Source organism: Panthera onca, chromosome C1 (assembly GCF_046562875.1).
Source record: "Panthera onca isolate mPanOnc1 chromosome C1, mPanOnc1 haplotype 2, whole genome shotgun sequence".
NCBI lineage: Eukaryota > Metazoa > Chordata > Mammalia > Carnivora > Felidae > Panthera > Panthera onca.
This window is the reverse complement of record NC_138346.1, coordinates 45,232,832-45,258,205: the sequence shown is the minus strand read 5'-3', so window position 1 is coordinate 45,258,205 and position 25,374 is coordinate 45,232,832. Positions and strand designations below refer to the sequence as shown.

The 25,374-nt window shown below is 38.8% G+C and overlaps 1 protein-coding gene across 3 annotated transcripts in view; it reads left to right on the top strand.

Annotated features, from left to right (window-relative positions):
• ANKAR (ankyrin and armadillo repeat containing) overlaps window positions 1–25,374 on the top strand; it is a 72,278-nt gene that overhangs the window by 6,083 nt on the left and 40,821 nt on the right. For all 3 annotated transcript variants that reach the window (XM_060622354.3, XM_060622351.3, XM_060622352.3), the window contains 7 exons: window positions 6,005–6,442; window positions 7,848–8,011; window positions 8,906–9,009; window positions 12,996–13,176; window positions 14,349–14,568; window positions 16,024–16,059; window positions 23,012–23,213. In XM_060622354.3, the coding sequence (XP_060478337.1) occupies window positions 6,058–6,442; window positions 7,848–8,011; window positions 8,906–9,009; window positions 12,996–13,176; window positions 14,349–14,568; window positions 16,024–16,059; window positions 23,012–23,213 (1,292 nt within the window). In that variant the 5' untranslated portion in view covers window positions 6,005–6,057. The remainder of the gene's footprint in view (window positions 1–6,004; window positions 6,443–7,847; window positions 8,012–8,905; window positions 9,010–12,995; window positions 13,177–14,348; window positions 14,569–16,023; window positions 16,060–23,011; window positions 23,214–25,374) is intronic.

Here is a 25,374-nt window from a genome sequence, read left to right as displayed (position 1 = left end):
GCCTGAAGCAATGAAAAATATTGCCAGTAATAGCTAGTGAATTCCATTCATTTCTGCATTCCCTTGACAGTTCCCTCTTAAAGGACACTGACACTTTGGCATGACGTAGCTGCATTGTTGAAGAGAATATGACATGGTCAAAGTCTTAAAAACATATTTCAGTGTTTTCCTAGAAGTACTATCATTGCTGGTAGTTTACAATCTCCAAGGCTAGATCAGGTAATGTAAATAAATTAAGATGTCATTTTGGTGGTTGATGACACTTCTATCCTGGAAGTTGTCCACTAATCCATTTGCTAATCACTGGAAGACAGCAGGGAACATTGCACAAGCCAGATGATGTTTCTCTGTAATTGAATTGGCCAAGATGTGTCTGGGAAACTAAGTTGCATGGTTTGCCTTTCCTGATCGAGATGATGGCAAGAGCTTTATGAAGAATTTGAGCTCTACAGATGTTAAGGATAAGCAGATATTGATAATGGTTTCCAATGATGTTTGAGACTTGACAATTCTGACAAAAATTGGGTTTGCTTTTCTTCCCTTTTCACAAAGATTACTTGGAATCATCATTCCCACCTGGCATTTGTCAAGCAAGGCAAGGGCCAGAGCTGAGAGATTTGACTGGTAAAGAAACAGCAAGCCCTTTTGAGAGTCACGTATTTAGGTGGAAACTTTCATCATAGAAGTCAAATTCTGGAGAGTGATCTGGGTTAGAGGTACATACTAAGGAGTCATCCACATATGAAAGTCTGAAAAGCCTTTGGATCATTTGGTGAGAATATCAATAATAATAAGGGACAAGGCCATGATAGGAGGGAGCATGTGTCCTACTGTGTAATTACGAACAGAGGGCTTCTGGTTAGTGGATGACAAAATTGACTATATCATGTGACTTCATGGCCCACCACTGGTCTCTTCAGCCCAACTATTGTATCTGAGGCTACCCCAGTAAGGATCCTCTCACAGTGATGCTCCTGGTTAACAGGATCGGAGACAGGTAGGAACATTCTAATCAAGTTGTAGGGGGAGTGGGGGAGCACCCAGAGACTAACTGCCTACATTTTCAGGGATGATATTAAAAATACTTAACCACCAGTACAGCATGATCACTGAGCAATAAGAACAGACATCAGCCATAATGTTGGAGTAGGATCTCAGAGACCTCTTGTTTGTCATAGGTAGCCTTTGCTGGATCATGAAGCTTTCCAGGAGATCCCGGGGGAGGGAGGTATTCAAACAGCTTGGGGCTATAGCAATTCAGTTTACCAAACAATAAGAAAGGGATCAATATTTTTACAACCGATGTGGCCATACTGATACATGTCAGCTAAATATCAGCTCCAGACAGTTCTACTTAATTCTCCTTTCCTGGCTGGGAACCCATGTCTAGACTATTTGTGACTCTGATCCCTTTTTCACTGTATATGACTGAAGCTGGAAACCTTTCCAAATTCAGTCACTCCACCACCATGTGCCCTTGGGGAAAGTACTGTTACGTTAAAGCACTTTGTAATATTGGCTGTCAGGCAATCAAAGATGAGCATCCTACCAAGACGGAGATTTTTTTCTCCCTTACTATGCTTGGGAGTCTGCTGAAGCACCAGCAGCATCAGCATGCTTCAGGCACTGTAACAATGGTGTAGTGCAAACAACGGTATATGACCAAGCAGAATGCACACCAGACCTTTACGGGAACAGGAACAGGTACGGGCTCCCCATCATGCACCACATTTGGAACATCGCTGTGAAATCTTGCACGGCCCAAGTGTCAGACTTGGGGAAAGGAACCCAGACTCTTAGACTGTGGGGCTTTTTATACTTCATGATCAGGGAAACAGCAGGTCAGAGGCCAGGTACAAAGGCAATGTGTATTAGCCTATATTACCCCCAAATTAGAGCCTGAAATGGGGGCTTAAATCAGGGTAGATTATAGGAAATAAATCTAAGGAACAGAAGTGGGGGGCAGGAAAAGTGAATAGAAAAGGAGGAAACATCAATCCAAGGATGTGCTGCTGAGCTTTCATTAAGATCCATTTTGTAAGGACTCTGAGGAATCCCATAGAATACACTTCAGAATTGTCAGCCCAAGGGAAGGAAGAGGGCAGTGTGTATCCCCCGACTCCCCCTCCTGGATTGGTCAAAGGTTGCTCCCTCACTCTCCAGATTTGTTCTTGCATTGGAATGACCGGATGGGTTCCATCAGAAGTCTAACACAGCAGTGGTAGAGAAGTCCCAGGGTAAAAATAAGAGCCATGTGGTGCATCTGAAGCAAAGCACAGTTACATCTTTGTGAAGCTGGTTAGTGCAACAACAGCTAGAGTGAAAAATACAGTCTGGGAGGAAGTGAGGTAGAAGTGTCTGATAAACAGAGTGACTCATGGAACCTTGGCCCCAGCTCTATCCTCAGTGTTTTGTTTGAGGTAGAGAGGGAATGCCACTCCTCCACTGACTTAACCAGGAAACTGGGGTCCAAGCCTTGTAGTTGTGGCTATGCAAGGGCAAGCTAGCAGCAAGAATTTCTATATCATTCATATTTGGGGAAGTGGCACCTCCTCTCTTGGCATGACTGAGAGACTGAGTTCAAGTCTTGCAACTGCCCATGTCACTGCACTCAGAAAACGATAGCAACAGGGGCGCCTGGGTGGCTCAGTCGGTTAAGCGGCCGACTTCAGCTCAGGTCACGATCTCGCGGTCCGTGAGTTCGAGCCCCGCGTCGGGCTCTGGGCTGATGGCTCAGAGCCTGGAGCCTGCTTCCAATTCTGTGTCTCCCTCTCTCTCTGCCCCTCCCCCGTTCATGCTCTGCCTCTCTCTGTCTCAAAAATAAATAAAAATTAAAAAAAAAAAGAAAAGAAAACGATAGCAACAGCAATAGAGAAGGAGAATACCAAACTCCGGTCATATTATCTAGTTTTCTGTAGGGGATTTTAATTTCTTAATCTGAATAATTCTTGGATTCTTCAATGTATTACATAAAGTTTGTAGGATGAGAGGAAAGGAAAAACATATTTTTGTGATAGAAAAATGTGGGAGTGACTTTTAGTTCACACACACACACACACACACACACACACACACACAAAAGACCTTGTTTAATACTACAACTGGAAGTGAATTGGGTTTGTTTGTTTTTTGGTTTTGTTTGTTTTTTATGCCTCTGCTTATTCCCTGCCCTTTTATCTGTAATGCCCTCCTCCTGCCACTTTACCTCCTCACCCTTCCCCATTCTTCCCTAGGTCATTGTTTCCCCCTTCTCAAGACTTGATTCAGACACAGCCTCCTCTGTCCTATGCACACTGTATCATTTTGTATTGAAATTACTGATTTCATCTCTGTCTCCTGTATTAGCCCTTAAGCTCCTCAAGAGCACAGAAAAATGTCTTTTTTGCTTTTAAATTCTCAGCACCTTATAGCGTGCTTGCAGATAGTAAACTCTGAATACTTGTGGAAATTAAGTGGTTAATAACAATAGAATGTGAAAGAAAAGGTACTGAAGGAGACTCTTGGGCTTCTAGTTTGAGGAACTGATAAATAGAATGATTAACCATGACAGAGAATGAAAAGAAAAGCAGATTGGGGGGAGATCAAGGATGAATTTAGTTTGGGAGTGCTTCTGTGACGTTCAGATAAAGATAAGTACTAGGCATTGAAAAAGAATTGAGTTCAGGAGCAAAAAGCAGGGCAGGAGATAAGATTAAATTAGCATAGTATAGAGGTTAAAACAATGGAATCTTGTGTTTCCCCTCCCTGTCCTCCAAATTCAGTTATATCCAATTTTTCTATTAAATCCTTTTTCATTTTCTACATTATTATGACTTTGTACATATCTGATTTGTATAACATGCTGTGATCACACTTCCTCTAATAACTTTTTATTTTTTGTGACATGCACAACTGTGTCATTAAAACAAATTAGTTCAGTTTTCCGATTCAGCCCCAAACTTTTGAACAGCAATATCGAACTCCTCTCAGTACAGCGAAATATCAGGTAGCGCAGCAATTCCATTTTTTCCCTTAGCGATGTCTCAGTCCACACCTTCCTTCATTCTCCTGTGTTCGCGTGAACTGACTGGTATCTTTTCCAGGCAATTTCTCTTCCGGTTCTCCAAAATCCTTTCTCCCTTTCTCCACCCTCGCAGCCCTGCCCGCCCGCCCTTCCGCCTTTCCTCCTCCCCTCCCCCTTTCCGCTCCCAGTCTGGGTCTTTCACTTGAGAGATTTTCCTCATCTGTGTGGAAACACTTGCAATTTGTTCTCATTTAGAAGTGGGGCAGGAACAGGGCTTGCTGACTGCTACCACTGCACTGTAGTGATCGGGAAGAAACCCTGCCCCTTCACTGGGCAGCCTCTCCCAAATGTTGTATCAGTAGGTCTTTTCTCTTTGATCCGTGGGTTTCCCGCAGACTCCCGCCTGGAAGGAGGGCGAGACTGGGGCCAGAGGAGGGGGAGGGGCTGAAGATGTCCCCCTTTCAGCGCGCAGACTCACTTTGCCGGGTTTCCAGCTCAGCCTCTCCTCCCGGCCTTTAGCGGTGCTGCTCAAACCTTTTTGAGAGGAAGGGGAGGGGCTGTGCTGCCTGGGGAAGACGAACTGGGAGTTTCACTGCACCAATTCAGACTTCGAACCAATCTTTTTTTTTTTTTTTTTTTTTTCTGCTGCTGCTGCTGCTTCTGTTTCTGCTCGGGGGGGGGGGGGGGGGCCCTCCCCCTCCCCTCCTCCTCCCCCGTTCTCCCCCTCCCCCCCGTAAATCTGACATGAAGATCTGTTAGAGATTCTACAGGCTTCCAATTTCTAAGCCTTCCTGACTTTCTGTAGGGAGAACTGACTTGCTACCTGTTGGCCCCCAGCCACCTCAGGCTACAAAGTTTTAGGCGTGTCAACAATACTCTGGCTTATGTTTAGATTTTTTTTTTAAGCTGTCAGAAATACTTTAATTTCTTTATAATTTCTTAAATTTTGCAAAAACGAGGTGAATCATAGTGGCCATTTAAAAATCCAAGTGAGGGGTGCCTGGGTGGCTGAGTTGGTTAAGTGTGTGACTCTTGATTTTGGCTCCAGTCATGATCTCGCAGTTCGTGACTTCCAGCTCTGCATTGGGCTCCGCACTTTCGGATCTTCTGTCTCCCTCTGCCTCTCTCTCTGTCCCTCCCTGCGCGGGCTCGCGCGCTCTCTCTCTCTCTCTCTCTCTCTCTGAAAAATAAATAAATATTTTTAAAAAATAAAAATAAAAATCTAAGTGTATTCTGCTTTTTTTGGAGGTTTTTTTTTTTTAATAGATTTGAGGAAGGAAAAAGAAGGCGGCAAATTGATGTCTCATTTACACGTCTAAAGCACGTATGTTACAAACGCCACATTTTCTGTGAACTCATTTTGTGATTCTAAGCAGTTTTCTCAAGCTTAGATTAAGGGTAACATTCTAAGTGTAATTGTCTTTAAGAAGACAATTTGGCAGCAAGGAAGTCCTTAATTTCATCATAAATGGGAAGAAAATGTACCAGGAAATTTGTCGTTTATAATAGAGAAAAATCGAGTTTTAATTCTTATTTATTTCATCACGATTAGTTAGCAGGAAAGTTCTTATTGTATATGTTTAGCTTCTGTTATCAGCAAAAACAAGAAATGTGTAATAATATAAGGCTTGGAAAAGCAAATTATACTTTTGGCCAAGTGAGAAACTGATGCCCTGTTTAAAGGGAAATCACATTTTCTTGTTCTTCATTAGTTAACCCTGATTAAATATGGGACTTAGGTTGTTTCCATGGTATGGTGTTTCTTTCCTCCAAAGACAACGGAAATCTATTCTAATTCTACAAGCTTCCATCTTTCTTTACTCTGCTTAGTTAGCACTCATCAACCTGCTTTTCATCTTTAATAATTTTTTTGGCATCTCATCATCACTTTGTCACTTTAGTAGGATTTCAAGATAAAACCCAGTGTTCAATACACTCTATTTATCCAGAAGCCACATATGATGTTTTCACTATCCAAAATTTTTCTTTTTTACTGTTAAGGTTTGGTTGATATTACAAAGGATCCGGACTTTAATGGAATCTATGATGAAGACATGAATGAAGATCCAACATATGATCCCAACAGCCCTGAAGAAAAAGCTGTTTTTATGAAATATGCTGAAAACATTATGCTAAAATTGACATTCAGTACCATACAAGTTCAACAGTGTGAAAATGTTTTTATATTTGAAACAGCCTATTGGCTTACTAATGCTATAAAATGTAATCAGGATTATCTTGATATTTGTACCTATCAGAGACTACAGCAAAGATTATATCTTCAGAAAAAGGTTATTCAAAAACACTTTGAGAAGAAAACAGACCTCAGAAAAGGGATAGGATACCTAAAGTTAATATGTTTTCTGACTCCATTTCTACTGAGTTTGAAAAAGAAGATGAAAGTTCCATATTTAGATAGTCTGCTTCCACTTTTTTCAGGTAAAAGTATCACCACAGATCAAATATAAAATAATTATATGTGTATATATATATATATACATATATATATGTTAAATTTATATTTAAATTCAATTTTGTCTGTAGTATTGGAGTCCACTCATGTAACCTAGCTGTAGCCTGTTAGAAAGAAAAACAAAATTTAATGTCTCCTAAGTAGTTAAAAATATTTGGTATATGTACATAGTACTTGGTATACATTTATACTAATTATAAGGGCTATTGGAAGACTTTAAACATGTTCTGAGAAAAATAGGGAAATAGGCCATGTTCATGATGGAACAACACTGTGAATGTATCATATCTGATTCAAATTACTCTATCAATTCAATGTACTTCTTTTCAAAATCCCTATTGTGTTTTTCACGAAAGTTTAGAAATTGATTCTGTAATTAATATGGAGCAGTACAGGATCATGAATGGTCTTACATTTCTGAAAAGGAGCTGAAAACATATTTTAAAACTTTACTAATGTGTCAGCACTATTATACACAAATAAACCAATGTAAGAGAAGAAAGCTGAAATAGGACCATACTTACATGGAATTTAACAGGACTGCAGGGCATACTGTTCTTCCCACCCAGATTTACACACAATTTATATATTTTCATTGGTGCCCAAACGTGTAGGTTTATTATGGCAGGAGAATTATGGGAGGATGTCAGCCATATCTGTAATGTTTTATTACTTAGATTATTGGAAGCAAATATGACTGTTAATAGTTAAATCTAGGAGGTGGTATTAGGGTGTTATATTATTCCTTGTACTTTTCTGTACCTTTTACCTTTCTCAAAATGCATTATATACTTTTCATTAATGAAACCATATTCTGCTAACAAGTCAAAATATTGAACAAATCTAATCCTTACTGGACTTTTAGAAAATTATTTTTTTTTAAATAAATGTTATATGTGGATTTTATTACTTTCCAAAAAAGTGAGCTGGTTTGATTTTTTTTTTTTTTTTTTTTTTTTTTGTCAGTGAGAGATACCCACCTATTTCTCATTAGTGTCTCTTTTTGCCTAAACCAGCTCAGGTTAAGTTTTTATTTATTTAGCCAAAGATTCTCTGAGGCAGAGTTTCAAATCTTTTCTGACAATTGGAGGTAAGATACTAGTCTTAAGCTCACACATAGAATAATGTTTTAACTAGTCTCTTGAAATGTCTGTACAATGAAACTACGGAAAATGCCCAAAATGTATGATATATTTTCATGTTTAAAATATATACTAAGACTATGATTTTATAGACTGTAACTGCCAAGATTTTCAGTTAATATGGAGTTTTCTTCAGTTGGTTTATGTAAATGAGAATCCAGATCTCCAAAATATGATTGTTTATATGCTGTTTTCACTTTTTAAATAAAAGTTTCTTTTTATTTTGGAGATGACAAGGTCAAGACAGAGCGAGAACTGCCTCCATTTATTTATGGGCGAGATTTTAAATGCCAGCATTTTCACTACAAAGAGGATCAATATTTTCATGTTCATGGAGGAATTGAATTTGATATCAGCACACCTTCAGTTGAGAATGCTTTGGAAGACTTTAAGGTTTAAATTATTATTGTTCCTGAAATGGTTTGTCATTTCCCAGCGCTTTTATCTCATTCTCCATCCACAAAGGGTCTCTTGCTGGCACAGGCACTAGGCAGCTCTCCAAATGATTATCTTCCTAACTCACTAGTTTTTTCATACATTATGTAACACACATGAATTAAGTCCAACTACCCTAAGGTAGTATGTGAGGTGTCAGAGATAAAATGACAGATAAGCTAGGTACAGCTATCTTCATAGAATTTATAGATCTCAAATGGACTATATTTGCCCTAAAATTGTTGATCAAAGAATACAGTAGAAATCCCTCAACATTCACTATACACTTTCCTTGAAGAAATCTTCCATTTTCCTTGAAGATTAGTATTAGAACAGAGATCCTCTAGAGTTTAAGAACAATAATTTCATCTAGAATTTAATATAAACATTATACATTTGAATTGTCATTGCTTTTCTACCTTCTTTATATTTTCTTTTGTATTTTTTCCTCCCTCCTGAAGTAGGAACTGGATACATGCAAATATTATTAGGGTTTTATGGGATATTATATTAAAAATTTATCATTTACGTGTACAAAATTTCATCTAAAATAAGCCATAATTGATGGGGCACCTGGGTGGCTCAGTCAGTTGAGCACCTGACCCTTGATTTTTGGCTCAGGACGTAATCCCAGGGTCGTGGGATAGAGCTCATGTCAGGCCCCATGCTGGGTGTGGGGTCTGCTTAAGGTTCTCTCTCTCTCTCTCTCTCTCTCTCTCTCTCTCCACCCCCCACCCCATCCCCAACTTGTGCATCCATGCATTCTCTCTATGTATCAAATTAAAAAGAAAAAGCTATAATTGTTTAGACTTATTTAAAGATATATTTTTAATAATATAACTCATATTTTAGAATAATTTAGAAAAAATACGGGATTGTGCTGCTAATACATTTGTAGAAGATTTAGGATACAAAGAACATTACTCAATACCAGTCATGGAACTTAACGGAAAAAGGTAAGGAACTTTTCAGTAATTATTCACAGTAGTGACAACCTGTTGAAAGTTACGAGAAAACAAGGAAAGTGTCAAAATGTAAAGGCTAACTTAATACCTCAGCATGGAGATCCTAGCACAATAACGCCTGTGACTGAAATAGAGAGTCAACAAAATAAATAATATATTTATTACTTCATGCACTTTGGTACATTCTGTGTAATAATCTTTAGAGATAGTGATTAGTTCTTATAATTAACATCGTTATTAAATGGGAATGGAGGTGAGGATCAAATCCTATGAGCCTACTGAAAAGCAGTGGGCTCAGCAAATACCCCTGTAGTTCCATAACAGATATGATTTAAAATCCTCTTCCTCTGCTGGGTCTTGTTACACCTGCCAATTTTTGAAGCGGTGTGTTTTTCTTAGTTTTGCTAGGATCTTTATGTCTTGTGTTCTTGGGTTTCCATGTCTTGGTTACTGAAGTTTATGGAAAGTAGAGTAGGGGCATTACTATTAGGAGGTAGAGACTTGAGATTTAAAAGCATATAGGAGAGGTTTTTTTGTTTTCTGTTTTTTTAACACATGGAAGTGGTTTAGAGACCAGGACCAAGTCTGGAACTCTGGAGAATAGCAGCTTTTAAATAGGGAGATGCAGAAGAGAGAACAAAGGAGTTGAGAAGGAATGATATAAGGAGGAGGACCAAGAAAGTACGATAGCATGGAAGCCAAATGGGGAGGAATTTTTAAATATGGAAATAGATTAAAAGCATCAAATTCAACAGAGAAAAAGGCCAAGTCAACTTAAGACTGAAGACAGCACTCTAAATTCGACAGTGACTTGGGAAGAGGATTAGTTCTGGCTTTAGGCTATGTTTAGTGAGCTGAAGGGTGAAGTTGGGGAGAGTTCATGTGATGTGAAGAAGACAAAGATTACACATTTCTCCAAGATGCATGGTCGTGAGGAAAATAAGAGAAAGGAGGCAAAGGGAGAATCAGGATAAACAATGAAAGGTGGATCTTTTCATTGAATACTGTCTGGATGCACACATAGTACTAGAGATGAAGTCAAAGACCATGTGGCTAATGACTTCCATGATTTTGGAGGGAATTAAGTAGTAGACCTCATGCCTCTAGAATGGACAGTTGGTGTGGATCTCGCTCGAGAAGGAATCCCTCATTCAGGGATCCAGCAACTGCTGACACATTCCATGTACAACACCTGCCAAAGTAAATAGTATTTCAGAAGCACCTCTGAATAACACTTTATCCCCCCAGGCTCCAGTGACTAGCTGGACACTAATGATCCTGAGGATGCAGGGAGGCAGCTGAGATAAAAGCTGTACTTGGTGAGAGGTTGTTATAGGTAAAGGCGTATGGTTGGCATATGCCCACTGTCTTTGAACAGTAAGAGATCCAGTCAAATTGTTTCAATGGGATACTATAGTAGAATGGTTCTCTAGTTTCTGACTAATGCACAACATTGGTCATCAATGTTGGTGAATTGCAGATAGATGGATTTGAATTTGCAGACTTGCAAAGGCAGCATGAGCTTGTTTCCCAGACCCAGGCAGCATGGAGTAAAAGTAAAAACCACAAGTGGACTAATAATCAGTGTTTTCTTGGTTCCTGTAACAATTACTAGAGAACCTTCAGTTCCATAATATCCACCCCTACATAGTTATTTTAGGAATCTCATATGCCAATGGATCAGCTCTCAGGTACTGTGAGATATCTTCAGTTTTCCTCTTTCCTGTCTGAGCAATCTGTAATGATCCACTCCTGGGCCCCTGGAGCTCAACAGACCCTATGAAGGCAACTCAACATTAATGCCATTGTTGTCTCTGACATCATTTCTACTGGTTGTGGATCTGGGGTCACTTCTGGAGCTGGCTTCTCCCGATGCCTGCTATATACCTTGTATCAACTGTGAGGCATGTTGAAGCCAACCCAGTGAAGTAAGTATTTCTTTCCCAATTTTATTGGTTTCAAGGAAGTGCTACCTTGAACTCCTAATAATTTGATGCAAAAACAGCTCTTTTAGTCATTTTGCTAACAGTTCTTTTCTGTGATGTAGGGATCATTTGGTGAATGATTGAAAACATGCCATGTTAAAATCTCCCCTCTTTGATTTTAGGGGCATTGTTAGTGGACTGAGGTCTTGAGTCTTGATGTTCTCTTTCCTCAGAATGGTTTATCTCCTAGGAAACCCCTGGTCCATTATGAAAATAGGGTCAGTTCCACTGGCCCTCCAGGCATGCCTGAAAACATCTAAATCCTAGATTCATTTTGGTTCAGGTTGGGCCCTCCTACCATACCAGAATCAAAAAGTAGGGGCCACAGTCAGATACCCAGGATTTGGCCATTCCATTAAAGTACAAGAACTCATGAATTATTAAGGTGACAATGACTGGAGCAAAAAGATTAATTTATATCAGTACCAAAATGTCCTATTTTGGGGACAGTATACCAGCATCATGATGTTGCTGTGATTATTAGGAGGCAGGTCAGAAATCAACTTAATGTGACAATGGTGTATCAGGGAAATGTGGTCCTAGAAGCTCCTCAAAAACTGGGTGCAGATTCCCAGGTAGAAGAATCTGAAGGGAGCTGTTATAGTTCCTGCTATAACTAGAGCTAGGGAGCTAGAAGCTCCTCAAAATCTGCAGATTCCCAGGTAGAAGAATCTGAAGGGAGCTGTTTTAAAAGTGAGGCCCCCTTATAGTTCCTGCTAATATCTACACATAGGTTTTGAGTAAGAGCAGTGATATGTCCCTATGCAGTACTTGAATGAATTTTCCCTCAAAGCACTGGCCATCTGGGCTTTCTATGCTTCCATAGAAAGGGGGCCAGTGCAGATAGTGTATCCAATCTTGGGGGGAAGGGGTCACAAAAGTCTGTGGCCAAAGACTTTCTCAGGGTATAGCCACCTTCACCACCTCTTGCTTCTCCAGTTTCTAGGGTAGGATAGCCCCCTGCTGGTTCTGGAAGCTTGATTTGTATTGGATAAGTAAATTGAATTTCTAGAAGAAATCAACCCACATTCCTTTGGTATTTGTTAAATTTATACATCTGTTTCATTGCCTGAGCAGTGATCTAAGAGTACATCACTAAGTACCAGAGCCCCCAAAGGTAGTCAGCAGCTTCTGACCCCATAGCAAGTTACCACAGCCAGAGGCAGCTCCCTGGAGAAGTACATGAAAAGATAGAGGTTGCTGGCACTGGGGCTCTATGATGTGGAGCTGGGCCACTGAGAGACCAAAGGACATCCTTAGTGTGATCTCCTGGGCCTGTATCCATGGAGGCAGTCTTATGAGACTTGGGGTATCTGTTTGTGGTGTCCACTCTTAGCAGCATGTGTGACACCAAGGGAAGGTGAGCTGTTTTCTTCTAGGTATTTAGTTTAGTCATCCAATGTGAATCAAGCATCCGGGTCTGATTCAGACAGCCCCTTAAGGTCCTAGAGCCTATCATTGCTGTGATGTGAAAGCCTTCAAATCTGAGTAAGATTCAGAATACCTGCTCCTCGATTTTAGAAGCAAGTCCCTAGTGATGAAGTTGGCACCTGTACAAGTTGAGGCCCATGGACAGTGACAAGTTCCACCACCTGGACTGGCGCTGTCTCTGCAAGGTGTGGGTAAAGATGGCCTTTAGTTTATATTTTTATGGTCTAGTTTCTCTTGGGGCGAGAAGATGGTAGACAGGAAGAATGACAACCTCAAATAAATGCAAACAGGTCCTCAAACATGCCTTCATCCATGCAGAAGTCTATATTATTCAGAAAACTGAAGTGGAAGTAAAGGTCAAGGAAGAGAGGATATTAGCCTCTGACCAGTTCATAACATAGCATTTCCCTAAGACTTTCTTTTTCAATCAATACAATTTAAACTACATTTTTGTACTTAATTATTATAGAAAAATAAAGTTTAGCTAGCATAGAAAAAAAGTAGCAAATTACTTCAAAGTCAGAAAGATTGATCTTTTTTCTTTATTTTTTTTTTTTATAGCTACTATGTGGTCTGTTTTGAACTTGAAACTTTCTATCATCAACTATATAAGACAAAGTGGTGGGGAGCCATAAATGAAATCATGAATAATCTGAAACCAAAAAGACTTCCACTAACAGATGCTCAATTACATGAGCAATTTAAGAAAAAATTTGGCTTCAAAAAAGCTATGAAATGCAAGGTATTTCAGTAATCATTACATAATTTAGTATAGGAGGCTATTATAGATAATATGTTATTATAGGTAAGTATGTGTCTCAAATTTTTATTTTAGGGATAACTATTGAGTTAAATGAAGTTTTCAATATGAAATAAAAATTCCACATTTTAGCAGCTTAGAAGCCATACAATTCTGGATAATAAATTTCTGGTAGGGTTCCAAAACAATCTGTTAATGAACTGGATTGTGACCAATCTTAATAAAGGTTAGTATTTATTGAGTGCTTATTTTATATGCCAGGCACTTTATAAATCCTTTTAACAAACTTTTTCAAGGTACTAGTACTACTGTTGTCATTCTGGTTTTACAAATGAGAAATTTGAGGTGCAGCCAGTTAAGGATCTTTCCCAAATTACACAGCTAGTAAATGGCAGAGTCTGGCTTCAGTCCTGGGAACCTAACCTGAGGAACAAAACCTGGCATTCTGAATCAAATCTCTGTATCTGTTTCAACAAACCTTGATGCACAGCTTCTGGAACTGATAAATGAAGTGGTGAGCTCACCAGTTTCAAAGGACACACTGGCATTTATTTACCATTTATTTGTTTCAATGTCCATAAATTTAAGAATTGAATAAACTGTTCATTTAATTTTAAAATATTAAGTGGTCAGAATGTTTCAAAGAAGAGTGTAATATTTTTACCTCTCTATTCTGAGAACTAGAACAAAGAAGACAAATTGTATTTCTATAGCTATGTAATTTTAGTTTCTACATTTCTAAATTAGATTGTTCTTAAATCAGAAAAGGAACCCAGGGATCTTCATTTGCTTAAGTATTTCAGGAAGCAAATTTTCCCGTTTTAAGCATCTACAAAGAAGGAGCTATAATTTCTCCCTAAAAAGTGGGGGGTGGGTGGGGAACTTCCCAAAAATATTTTTTAAACTTCTCAATGTTTCTTAATAGTTCTAACAACTTTAATCATTGCCCAGTGAGACACCTTCAAATGGAAAGTGAAAATTCTACTATGACTGAGCACCAATCATGTAATTATATCAATACATACTTATTAATTATATATTAGTATTATATTTATTATAAATATATTAATATATGTTTATCATCCTTTTTTTCCTTAAGCCAAAATTTAGGTGTATTTTAAAGAAACTTATTCTGGTGCTCTTAATCCTTTTAGAGCATCCCATTTGGTATGAAGTCTGCTGTTGAAAGAGGATTATCTGCTGTTTTCCATACATTTAGCCGTAAAACCTCAAGCTTGACCATCAATATTTCAGATGAGGCAGGCTATGCCATTTTCCATCATGCTGCTTTACACAACAGAGTTTCTATTATATGTCAACTGTGCAATGCTAGCTTCAACATCAACCAAAGACGCTTTGTTATGTCTAGCCAAGGTACCATGAAGTTTAAAACATCTAAACTGTTTTTCTTTTACCTGCTCCTACTCAGAGTTAAGAAGACATGTTGATTATAGAGCAAGATAAAAATTTGGTATTGTATCTAGAGCATAGTTGAGGTTTGTGTTTCCCTTATTTCAGAGAGGCTCTTTTCTAAGTATCACTTATTGCTCTCTCATATAGTATTATTTATTTCTTTATTGTGTCTCCCTCGCTTGAACATAAGCTCTGTAAAAGGCAATGATTTGCTTTACTTTGTTTGCTATGGTATTTGAACGCCTAGAAGAAAGCCTGGCATTGTAGGTGCTCAGGAAGTAGTTGTTGGATGAATGCATGATTAGATGAACACAAGGTAGCATTTGATAATCACTGGCATAATTAAAACACAGTGGTGCACTATAGAAATTCACAGAAAAGGTAGATAAGTAGAGATCCCGGCAGAAGATCCTTTTTTATCCCAGAGTTCTCAAGCAGGGAATAACTTCTTCACAATATATAAACTTAAATAATATCTAATAACAAAAAATTCTTATAATAATAATTGTTTTTAATTAATGGCCCCTTTAAAGCTAACCCTAATTTTGACTTTTAAAAAGCCACTTTTTCCTGATTCTTAGGTAGGAATATATATATATATATATATATATATATATATATATATATATATTCCTATTCACTGGAATAAATTTAACCAGTATAAAAATAATAATGTTGAAAATGAAAGCAGAAGTTCTCTATAACTGAAAAGGGAAATACAGATTAAATATCAGGAATGGCCAGTAAGAAAATTGTGATTTTATATTTTATCTTATATTTTATATCTTATATTGTATCTTATAATATTTTATATCTTAAAAAGCTGTGTTATATTTTCACACACCAAAACATGTTCTGCTTTAATCCTATTGGCTACTAATAAATTATGTACTGTTATCAGTATAATTAATATGTTTTCATATTAAGATGCTTCTATTACTTGATTAAAATAGCACAAATTCAGTTAAATTTAAATATAACAAGTAGCTTATTGTTTAAAGATACATAATATTTTAAGCCTTTCTTGGTGTGAAATAAATCTTTGGTAAATTAAAGTCTCTCATTCATCCTGTGACTGCTTGGATTTCCATTTGCTAAGAATTGGATAGATTTTGACATACAGAAAATGTATAACTCTACTGGCAACATCCACATACGATGACTTACCCAACACAAAACTGCACCAACTGTCAGTTTTGACCAGACTCTAGAGATGCAGCATTCCAGGTCTGCTCTGCCATGATGCCGGCTGTGTGCACCAAGCCCAGATGGCTTGACCAAAACCTCCACTCAATCCTGTCGTTGATATCTAAATATAGCAATTGTATTCTTATTCATATGAATCTATTTTGACTAATCTAGGGAACTCATATATGTTAGTAATCGTACTTCTGTGTGTATTCCCCTTTAAAACAGAGTCATCAAAAATGGATGTGAAAAAAGAAAGAAATGGTAAGATATAAATAAAATATTTGGTGCATTTGAAAAGGATATTGCATGTATTAAAACTCTTCTATAGTATATAATCTCCAAAATGTTCTGTTACATGAAAATGTCACATAATGATATTTTCTATATATTTTGAAGTCTGAATTTTTTCTACCCATGGTTGTTTATCCATATTCCTCTTAAGTCTTGTTTTTTTTTTCTTTTTTCTTTTTTTTACTGTGGAATTTACAGTTACCTCTACTTATTTTTTAAAAATCAATCCCCAAAGTAGTTTTTATGCCAAAAAAAAAAAAAAAAAAAGCAGTTAATATTATTTAGATATGCTGCCACCTAGTGACAGTAACAATTTATGAGGACTGAGGAATGAGGCATTCTTGACTGAGGCGAGAGATTTTACCTAAGTAGTTTTTGTTAAATGTTTATTCAGTGTGTGTGGGGGGGGGAGGGGGGGGCGTCTGGTGCTGAGAGAGAGGGAGAGAGAAAGGATCCTAAGCAGGCTTCTCGCTTTCAGCACAGAGCTGGACACAGGGCTCCATCTCACAAACAGATCATGACTGGAGCAGAAATCAAGAGTCAGACACTTAACTGACAGAGTCATTCAACTCAGGTGCCCTTGACCTAAGTATTCAATATGGAAAATCAGAAAAATTTTTAAAGGGTGTACCTTCCATATCTATATCTAAAAGACTATATACCTTCATACTCTATATAGGATAATTCAAGGAGGGTTTTTTTTTTTTTCTTTCAGGTTTTAGGCATGTTTAATAGATCAACGACAACCAACTTCAGCTTGATTTATCCCCAGAATATTCAGCTAGCAACACAATGAACCTGACATGAAAGTGGTGAATCCTAGCATGATTTAGCCATTCTTCCATGTCGAGAGTTTAACATCTTTTTTAAAATTCCAGTATACTTAATGTACAGTGTTATATTAGTTTCAGGTGTACAATACAGTGATTCTACAGTTCTATACATTACTCAGTGCTCATCATGATAAGTGTACTCTTTAGTCTCCATCACCTATTTCACCCATCCCCCCCCCCCACATCCCCTCTTGTAACCACCAGTTTGTTCTGAATATATGAGTCTATCTTTTGTCTCTTTTTTCCTTTGTTTTGTTTCTTAAATTCCACGTATGAGAGAAGTCATATGGTACTTGTGTTTCTCCGATCTACTAATTTCACTTTGCATTATATCCTCTAAATCCATCCATGTTGTTGCAAATGGCAAGATTTCATTCCTTTTTCTGGCTGAATAGTATTCCATTGTGTATACAGTAAAACCTTGGTTTGCAAACATAATTCATTTTGGAACCATGCTCGTAATCCAAAGCAGTTGTATATAAAAGCAAATTTCCCCATAAGAAATAATGGAAACTCAGATGATTTTTCCACAACCCAAAAATATTCATACAAAAATGATTACAATACTGTAATATAATACAAAATAATAAAGAAAATATAAAATTAACCTGCACTTAGTTTGAAAACCATCGTGGCTGGTGTAAGCGAGATAAGAGAGAGGAAAGTTATTGTGTAGGACAACTTTTACCATCACTAATGGAATCACTGCTATCTATTGACTCAATGAAATCTTTTTCTTTCCATGCAACTTTAACAAGGAACCTATCCAATGACACTTGATTTTGCCTCCTTTGAGAATTTTGTGGAAATGTGACGTTGCATTGTTGTTAAACAGATTCATCGCTGGTACTCTTACAGCCTTATTCAGGTGGTGTTTTTCTACATAATTTTGCACTGTTTCCAACACTTTACACATCTCCCTAATCTCATTTGAAGTGAGGGATTCCTCTGCCTTTTTCTCTTCCTGTTCACATGAGATGCAGGCATAGACTTCTTATAAAATCTTACAATTTTGGCCACTCACATACCTCATTCGTACTTTTCGATGATTTCCTTCTTTTTTTTAAATTTTTTTTTTAATGTTCATTTATTTTTGAGACAGAGAGAGACAGAGCATGAACAGGGGAGGGGCAGAGAGAGAGGGAGACACAGAATCTGAAACAGGCTCCAGGCTCTGAGCTGTCAGCACAGAGCCCGACGCGGGGCTCGAACTCACGGACCATGAGATCATGACCTGAGCTGAAGTCGGACGCTCAACCAACCAAGCCACCCAGGAGCCCCGCGATGATTTCCTTCTTAACTTCCACCACAATCATCTCCTTCTTACCGCCTTTCTTTTCAACATTTTTCCGCACGGGGACCATTGTATATGCTTACACAGATGTTGAATATAGTACAGTATTAATAAACTTGTCATATACTGTATTTAATGTAACTGGCAATAAGGCAGCAGAGGAAAGGGTCTATATCTGCAGGCAGGCTGACCTAGAATGAAGCAAAGTATCCATAAGCTTACTATTGGATGGAAAAGCAAAGGACTGTCCATAGGTGCTTTGAAGTGACAAAAAAATACACTGGTGCCAGTTGTGGGCACCTTCCAACGTTCTGAAAAATCACTGATTTCTGCCAAACACTGCAGCCTGAGACTGAACATCCGAGCATGGGAGATGATCACCCACAATCCCACAGAGGGAGAGAGAGAGAGAGAGAACGAGAGAGAACCATTGGCTTAGTTGTGATCATGTGATATTTGACATCACATACTACTCGTATTGCAACACATCACTTGTTTATCAAATTAAAATTTACTAGAAATGTTTGCTTGTCTTGTGGAACACTCACGGAACAAGTTACTCCCAATCCAAGGTTTTACTGTATATGCATACCACATATTCTTTACCCATTCATCTATCAGTGGAGACTTGGGCTGCTTCCATATTTTGGCTATTGTATATAATGCTGCAATAAACATAGGGATGCATGCATACTTTTGAATTAGTGTTTTTGAATTCTTTGGGTAAATACCCTGTAGTGTGAAAACTGTATTATATGGTAATTCTATTTTTAATTTTTTGAGGAATGTCCATTGTGGTTTTCATTTGCATTTCCCCCATAATTACTGATGTTGAGCATCTTTTCATGTGTCTTTTGGCCGTCTGTATGTCTTCTTTGGAGAAATATCTGTTCATGTCTTCTGCCCATTTTTAGATTGGATTATTTGTTTTCTTGGTATTAAGTTGTATATGTTCTTTATATATTCTGTATATTAACCCCTAGATGAGGGTTTTCAACCAGACAATAGTTTCTTCAGACAACATAAGCCCCTCCAGAACTTCCCTAATTCTAGTATGTCTTAGGCCAGTGTTTCTCATCCTCAGCACTGTTGACATTGTGAGCTGGATAATTCTTTGTTGTTGGGGGCTTTCCTGTGCACTACCAAATGTTTTGTAGTATCCCTGACTTCTCTACCCACTAAATGCAGCAACCTCCACCCCAGGTCTTACAAACAAAAATGTCATCAGACATTGCAGATGTTGTGGGGAGGGCACTTCATCCTACTATTCTGGGATAAACTTTCAAGTACAAAGGAATCATCCAGGGATCTTGTTAAAATGAAGATTCTATTTTAGCAGCCTGGGTGGGTGCCAAGATTCAGCATTTCTATTAAACACAATTTCAAGTAGTAAGAGGGGGATATAGGATAGTACTCCTGCCCCTGGATTGTGCTGAAATGTTTTTTGGAGGGAGGTGGAGAGGAGAAGGAGAGGGTGAGTGGGGAGACTTCTGTGTGTGTGTGTGTGTGTGTGTGTGTGTGTGTTTAAAAAAACAAAAAAAATGTTGAGGTCATCTTGATTTTTTTAAGTTTATTTATTTATTTTGAGAGAGAGAGCGAGAGAACAAGCAGGGGAGGGGCAGAGGGAAAGGGAGATAGAGAATCCAAGCAGCTCTACACCCTCAGCACAGAGCCCCATGTGGGGCTCAAACCCACAAACCATGAGATCATGACCTGAGCTGAAACCAAGAGTCAGATATTTAACCAACTGCACTACCCAGGTGCCCCTTGGTGTTTCTCTTGCTGAGAGCAACCAACAGCCTTTCATTGACTGAAATAAACCAACATATTCTATAGTCCTATGATTAGGTCTCAGTCTTTTGTGAGAGCCTGTGCTCCTGGACTGTGAACTTCACATGTCTTTGTTAGTCCTCTCCCTGACCTTAGCTGTGTCAGGATGGATGAAGAGTGGCTAGAGTTGGGTATTTCCCTTCCCCTAGGTAGGTCAGGTTCTGATAAAACCCAGCAGGTTAGGCTCTGGTATAACAGTTTCTCCTGAGGCCAAGCCTTGTTAAGGAAAATGGAATGCTCTGCTATATCTCAAAATGGTTCCTTTTTGCCTCCCCCTGCTAGAAGCATGAGGGGATTTTTCTCCAATATCCATTGTGAGATCCTGGTCAAACTCCAGGAGTTAAAACTCACTAAAGCATGGGGGCCTCCTGGGACTGGGGCCCCCAGAGTTTTAAACTCTCAGACTTATCACAATGAGCTGCCAGCAATTCGTCAATTATAGTTCAGATTTCCCTACTGTTACTGAAACCCAAGTTCAGCTGCCTGCTGCTCGAAAAGCCAATACTTGAGGGGCACCTGGGTGGCTCAGTTGGTTAAGCATCTGACTCTTGGTTTGGGCTGTGTCATGATTTTAGGGCTTGTGAGTTCCAGCCACACATCGGGCTCCATGCTGACAGTATGGAGCCTGCTTGGGATTCTCTCTCTCTCGCTCTCTCTCTCTCTCTCTCTCTCTCTCTCAAAATAAGTAAATAAGCTTAAAGGAAAAAAAAAAAAGCCAATACTCAGAGACAGTTTTGATTGAAAAGGAATCTGAGCTTTATTCAGGAGGCCTGCCACTAAGAAAGCAGACTCTTGTCCCCCAAGGCCAACTCTGAGGTTTCTGCCTCACCCAGGGATTTTTTTTTAAGGAGTCTATGGCAGTTAATCAGTAAATCAACTACAATTGTCCATAAAAGTTCTTAATTACACACAGACACAATGGTGTTAGTGACAGATGTTACCTCAGTGCTTGAAGGTTGTGCAAGGTAGTTGTGCAAAGGGGTCTGGTTCCTAACTGCTCAGGGGTTGTACAGGAGGGTCTGATTTCTGTTTTGTGATGTGCAGAAGCCTCTGTTTTTTCTAAGAAAGAATGCATGATCTATAGATTACGAAGAAATGGCAATCACTCACATGGGCTAAGTAAGGGTGATTGCTAAAGCTTAAAGACTACTTGGTTGGCTGGAAGGGCCCAGGGGGCTTTACTACTCACTGGTTCTTGTGGAAGTTTCTTTTCAGTAAATTTTGATTCTCTGTATCGGCCTGTCCATATCTTCATTTTTGGAGGCAGCGTTTTTGCCCTGAGACCTCACTTCTCTATCGGATCTAAGAAGCGTTGTTGATTTTTCAGTCCGTTTAAACTTTTTACTTGCTCTTAGGACATAGTGATGATTTATGCACCTTCCATGCCTGACCAGAAACTGGAAGACTAAGCAGCGACCTTAGGTAGATAGATCAGAGCAAATACTGTAGATTACCAAAGGCTGTGATGTAAAGCTTACATGAATAAGGCAGGCCAGAGGTCATTGGAAGTGTCTGAGTTGGGAGAAAACCAGTGCTTCACTGAGGAATTACCATTTAGGCTGAGAAATAGGAGTTAGCTGGACCCTGGTCAGAAAAGCGTGTGGGAGAAGGAAGCTCTCAGACAGCAGGAATAGCCCAAGGTGACTGGATCATTCATCATCCAAATAAGGGAGACTTGAAAATGGAAGAGGCACTGTTAATCATTATGCTCAGGCAACAGGCATAGATGAGTACTTTCCTGGGCAAGCTGGGTCGTGTGGCTGATTACCCCACATTTGAAGAGAAGAAGCAGGCCCAGATGAAGAGAACAAGTTGTGTTTTGGGGTGAGGGAGGTAGCTGTTGGTTCAGGTGAATTGGAACCAGTGGATCCTTTTCCTGTATTCATGATCGATGATGTTTTGAAACCTCTGAAGCGTTTTAAGCAAGGAGGTAAAAAGATCAGATTTATATTTTGAAATAATGGATTGGCGAAGGGCAAGAACAAGGTGGGGTACCAGTTGGGCGGCTTGGAGTGGGGAGGTGGTGGCAATAAAGATAAGTTCTAGAGATATTTAGTCTTGGCAATGGACTGGTTATGGAGATGAAATGAGGAGAAACTAAGAAGTCTTTCAGGTGTCTGGTTTGTAGAACTGGCTGGATAGTGATATCCTTCACTGACTTAGGCAGCAGTGAAAGAGGACCAGGTTTGGAGGGGAGTTCAATTCAGAACATGTTAAGTTTGATGTGGTGTGTGGAGACACCTCATAAGAGGTTAGAGATAAAGATGTGGAGCTTGGAGAAGAAACAAATCTAGAGACATAATCCTGGGAGTCACCGACTTATAGGTGGTAAATGAAGTCACTGCGAAGATAAAAAGGCCAGAGACAGAGCCCTAAGGCTCATGTAGGCATCGGGATAATGAGAACGTCCCAGAGGAGACTCTAAAGGAGTAGCCAGAGAGGTAGGAGAAAAATAGGAGGTTATGGTATCACAAAAGCCAAGGGGGAGAAAAAACATTTTAAAGAGGAAGAACCTTACTGTTGAGAGGTAAGATGAGAATTGAAAAACACCCACTGGATTTAGTGACATGGAGGGCTTTTGTGAACATATTTTTCTTTGAATTTCAAAGGATTTTACCTCTTACTACAAAACATTTAAGTAAAATGGAAAATAAACAAGAAATAGCTTATTTGATATCACAAAACTATTTTACACATTGACTGAATTTTTCAAATATTTAATATTTTCAATGTTATTTGTTCTTCATTTATAAAGAAGTACTAATTTTTAATGGTCAGACATCCTTAATTAAAGAAATCTAGAATTGCCTAAAATGATACTTTTTAATGCTTATCTTGCTTATCTTTTATGATATAAAAGCTCCAGATAAGCACTAAAAAGCTCCACAGATGGATATCAAAAAGATATGTTTTTAGATGGACATTTTAGACCTTGACCGCCTAAATAATTGTCCATACATTTTAGGTCCAACACCTCTACACCTGGCTGCACAGGCTTGCTCACTGGAAACAACCATCTGTCTACTCTGTTTCAAAGCTGATTACACACTTTCTGAAAAAAGAGGTTGGATGCCGATTCACTTTGCTGCTTTCTATGACAATATTGGCATCATCATTGCTCTCTGCAGGAAGGATCCTAGTTTGATAGAAGCAGAGGCGACAGCTGAGTAAGTTATTAAGCATTTGTAAAAACATAAACCTCTGCTTTCATGGCTTGCCCCAAACAATGACAGTAAAAGGAACGGTTGATATGATCCATGTGAAAGGCTATGTAAGGCTTACCCTCTGGTCCCTATCTTCTTCATCTACCACTTACGTCTACAATGTATAAAGAGAGAACTGCCATTGACCTATCCATGCTATCTGAAAGAATAAGAAGTAAACCCTAGGAAGTTTTTGCTAAACTTTTATTAGTGGTTTGGTTCCACAGAGCAGTTTATCAGGTTATTACTTAGTGCTCTGGAAGAAGCCTGAGACTAAGGAGGAGAAAAGTTGCTCTAAATTGGAATCTACCCAACCAGGAAACAGCACAAGATTATCAAAGGCTGTAGATTACCAGATTATCCAGACCAATGTGGATAGGCCTCAGATAACAGGAGAAACATCTAATGGTATACAGAAGAGAAACACATTAAAAAGAAGAAAATAACTATGGGGGCACCTGGCTGGCTCATTTGGTGGAGCATGTGACTCTTGATCTCGGGGTTGTGAGTTCAAGCTCCACATTGGGTATAGAGATTACTTAAAAATAAAATCTTAAAAAACGTTTTTTTTTTTTAAGAAGAAGAAAATAACTTTGAAATAGAGAAACACCCCAAATACAATTTCACAATTTAGCTTCTATTTCACAATTCTCTTTCATAATTTAGCAGAGGACCAAACTTTAAGATGGAGGTGTAACTTCTCCTGAAGGGTACATTCTTGGTTATAATTGAAACACAAAGTTATCATTTTGAATCTGAACATGATTTAGGCATAGTTTCATTCAGATATTTCTGGGTCTTCAGATAACCTGGCCATTATGATTAAGTGAAGAAACTAATCCTCCCTCTAGGTTGGGGCAAAGATGTATGTAAAGAAAGCTTTCAGGAAACAATGGTCTCTGGCTAATAGTTTCTCTAAGAGACTCTGGAAAGAGCCATGGAATATAGAGACCCGAATCAGCTCTGCTCAGTCATATTGTGACAATGTCTTTGAGTGGAGCGGCACAATGATTAGTGGGTTGTAAAAGCTCAAACAATTGGATATCAGAGGTGGAAGTAAGAAGCTATCTGTGAACATAAGGAAAAAGGAAAGGGTTCATAGAGAGGACAATTACCGAGGTTGGGATCTGTGTGGAGCTAATGAAGAGTGCGACCATGCAGGTGTGTATGAATATGGAGCCCAAATGAAGGTATGACAAGGAACTGAGAGATCAGAACACAGATGGTAATTAGCATGGATGTTAAAGTCACAATCCAAGGGGCATGTTGGTGAGGCAGTTCAGGAGCTAAGATGCTGGAAGAGCACCCTGCAGGGCAGGGGGAATGGCAATATGGACCTGAAAAGAGAAATACAATTTATTGGGTAGTATGCTTTTCATGAGGAAAATCAGAGTGATAGTGTTAAAGTAGAAGTAATCTTTATTCCTACCACTGAATAGGATAAATAAAGCAATAGAACAGTCTTACTGAAGAACAAAAGGGAGAAAGTGAAGAGATGTTTACTCATAAAAGACAAGAGTTTCTCTGGGAACCAGGGAAAATGAGATAGAGGAGAGAGAGAGTTTGGGGGCTAACTGGGCAAAGGTGAAAGAAAGTTCAAGGACAGGCAGCAAGAGAAAGAGGGCTTCACAAAGAGAGAGGCATGGGTATAAGGATAAAAAGTAGGCATGTGACAGTGAAAAGAGAATGAGAGGGAAACTATGTATCGAGACTGTGCTAAGCACCTTATTCATCCCTTACACTAACACTGTGAGCTGAGTGTTGTTATCCTCATTCCTCGACAGATGAAGACAATAACCCAATTTGCTTAAGGTCACACTGCTAGTGAGTAGATCTGTTAAGATACAATCAAAGCCACTGTGACAAACATATGCCAAAATATTGTAGTTTAAACAAGCTACACATGTAACCTTCCTCCTGTTGCTTCTTCACATGTGGCTTCCATATCCTGATTCAAAATGCCTACTCTTGCTTTCATCGTTATGCCTGTATTTTAGCCATGAAGAGAAACAGAAATGCAAAGTAGTGGCACATTCCTTTTCTCTTTAGGGAATTGCCCAGGTCAGTTCTACTAACATCACATTGGCCAAACTTAGTCATTGGCCAATAGGTATCCATAAAGGAA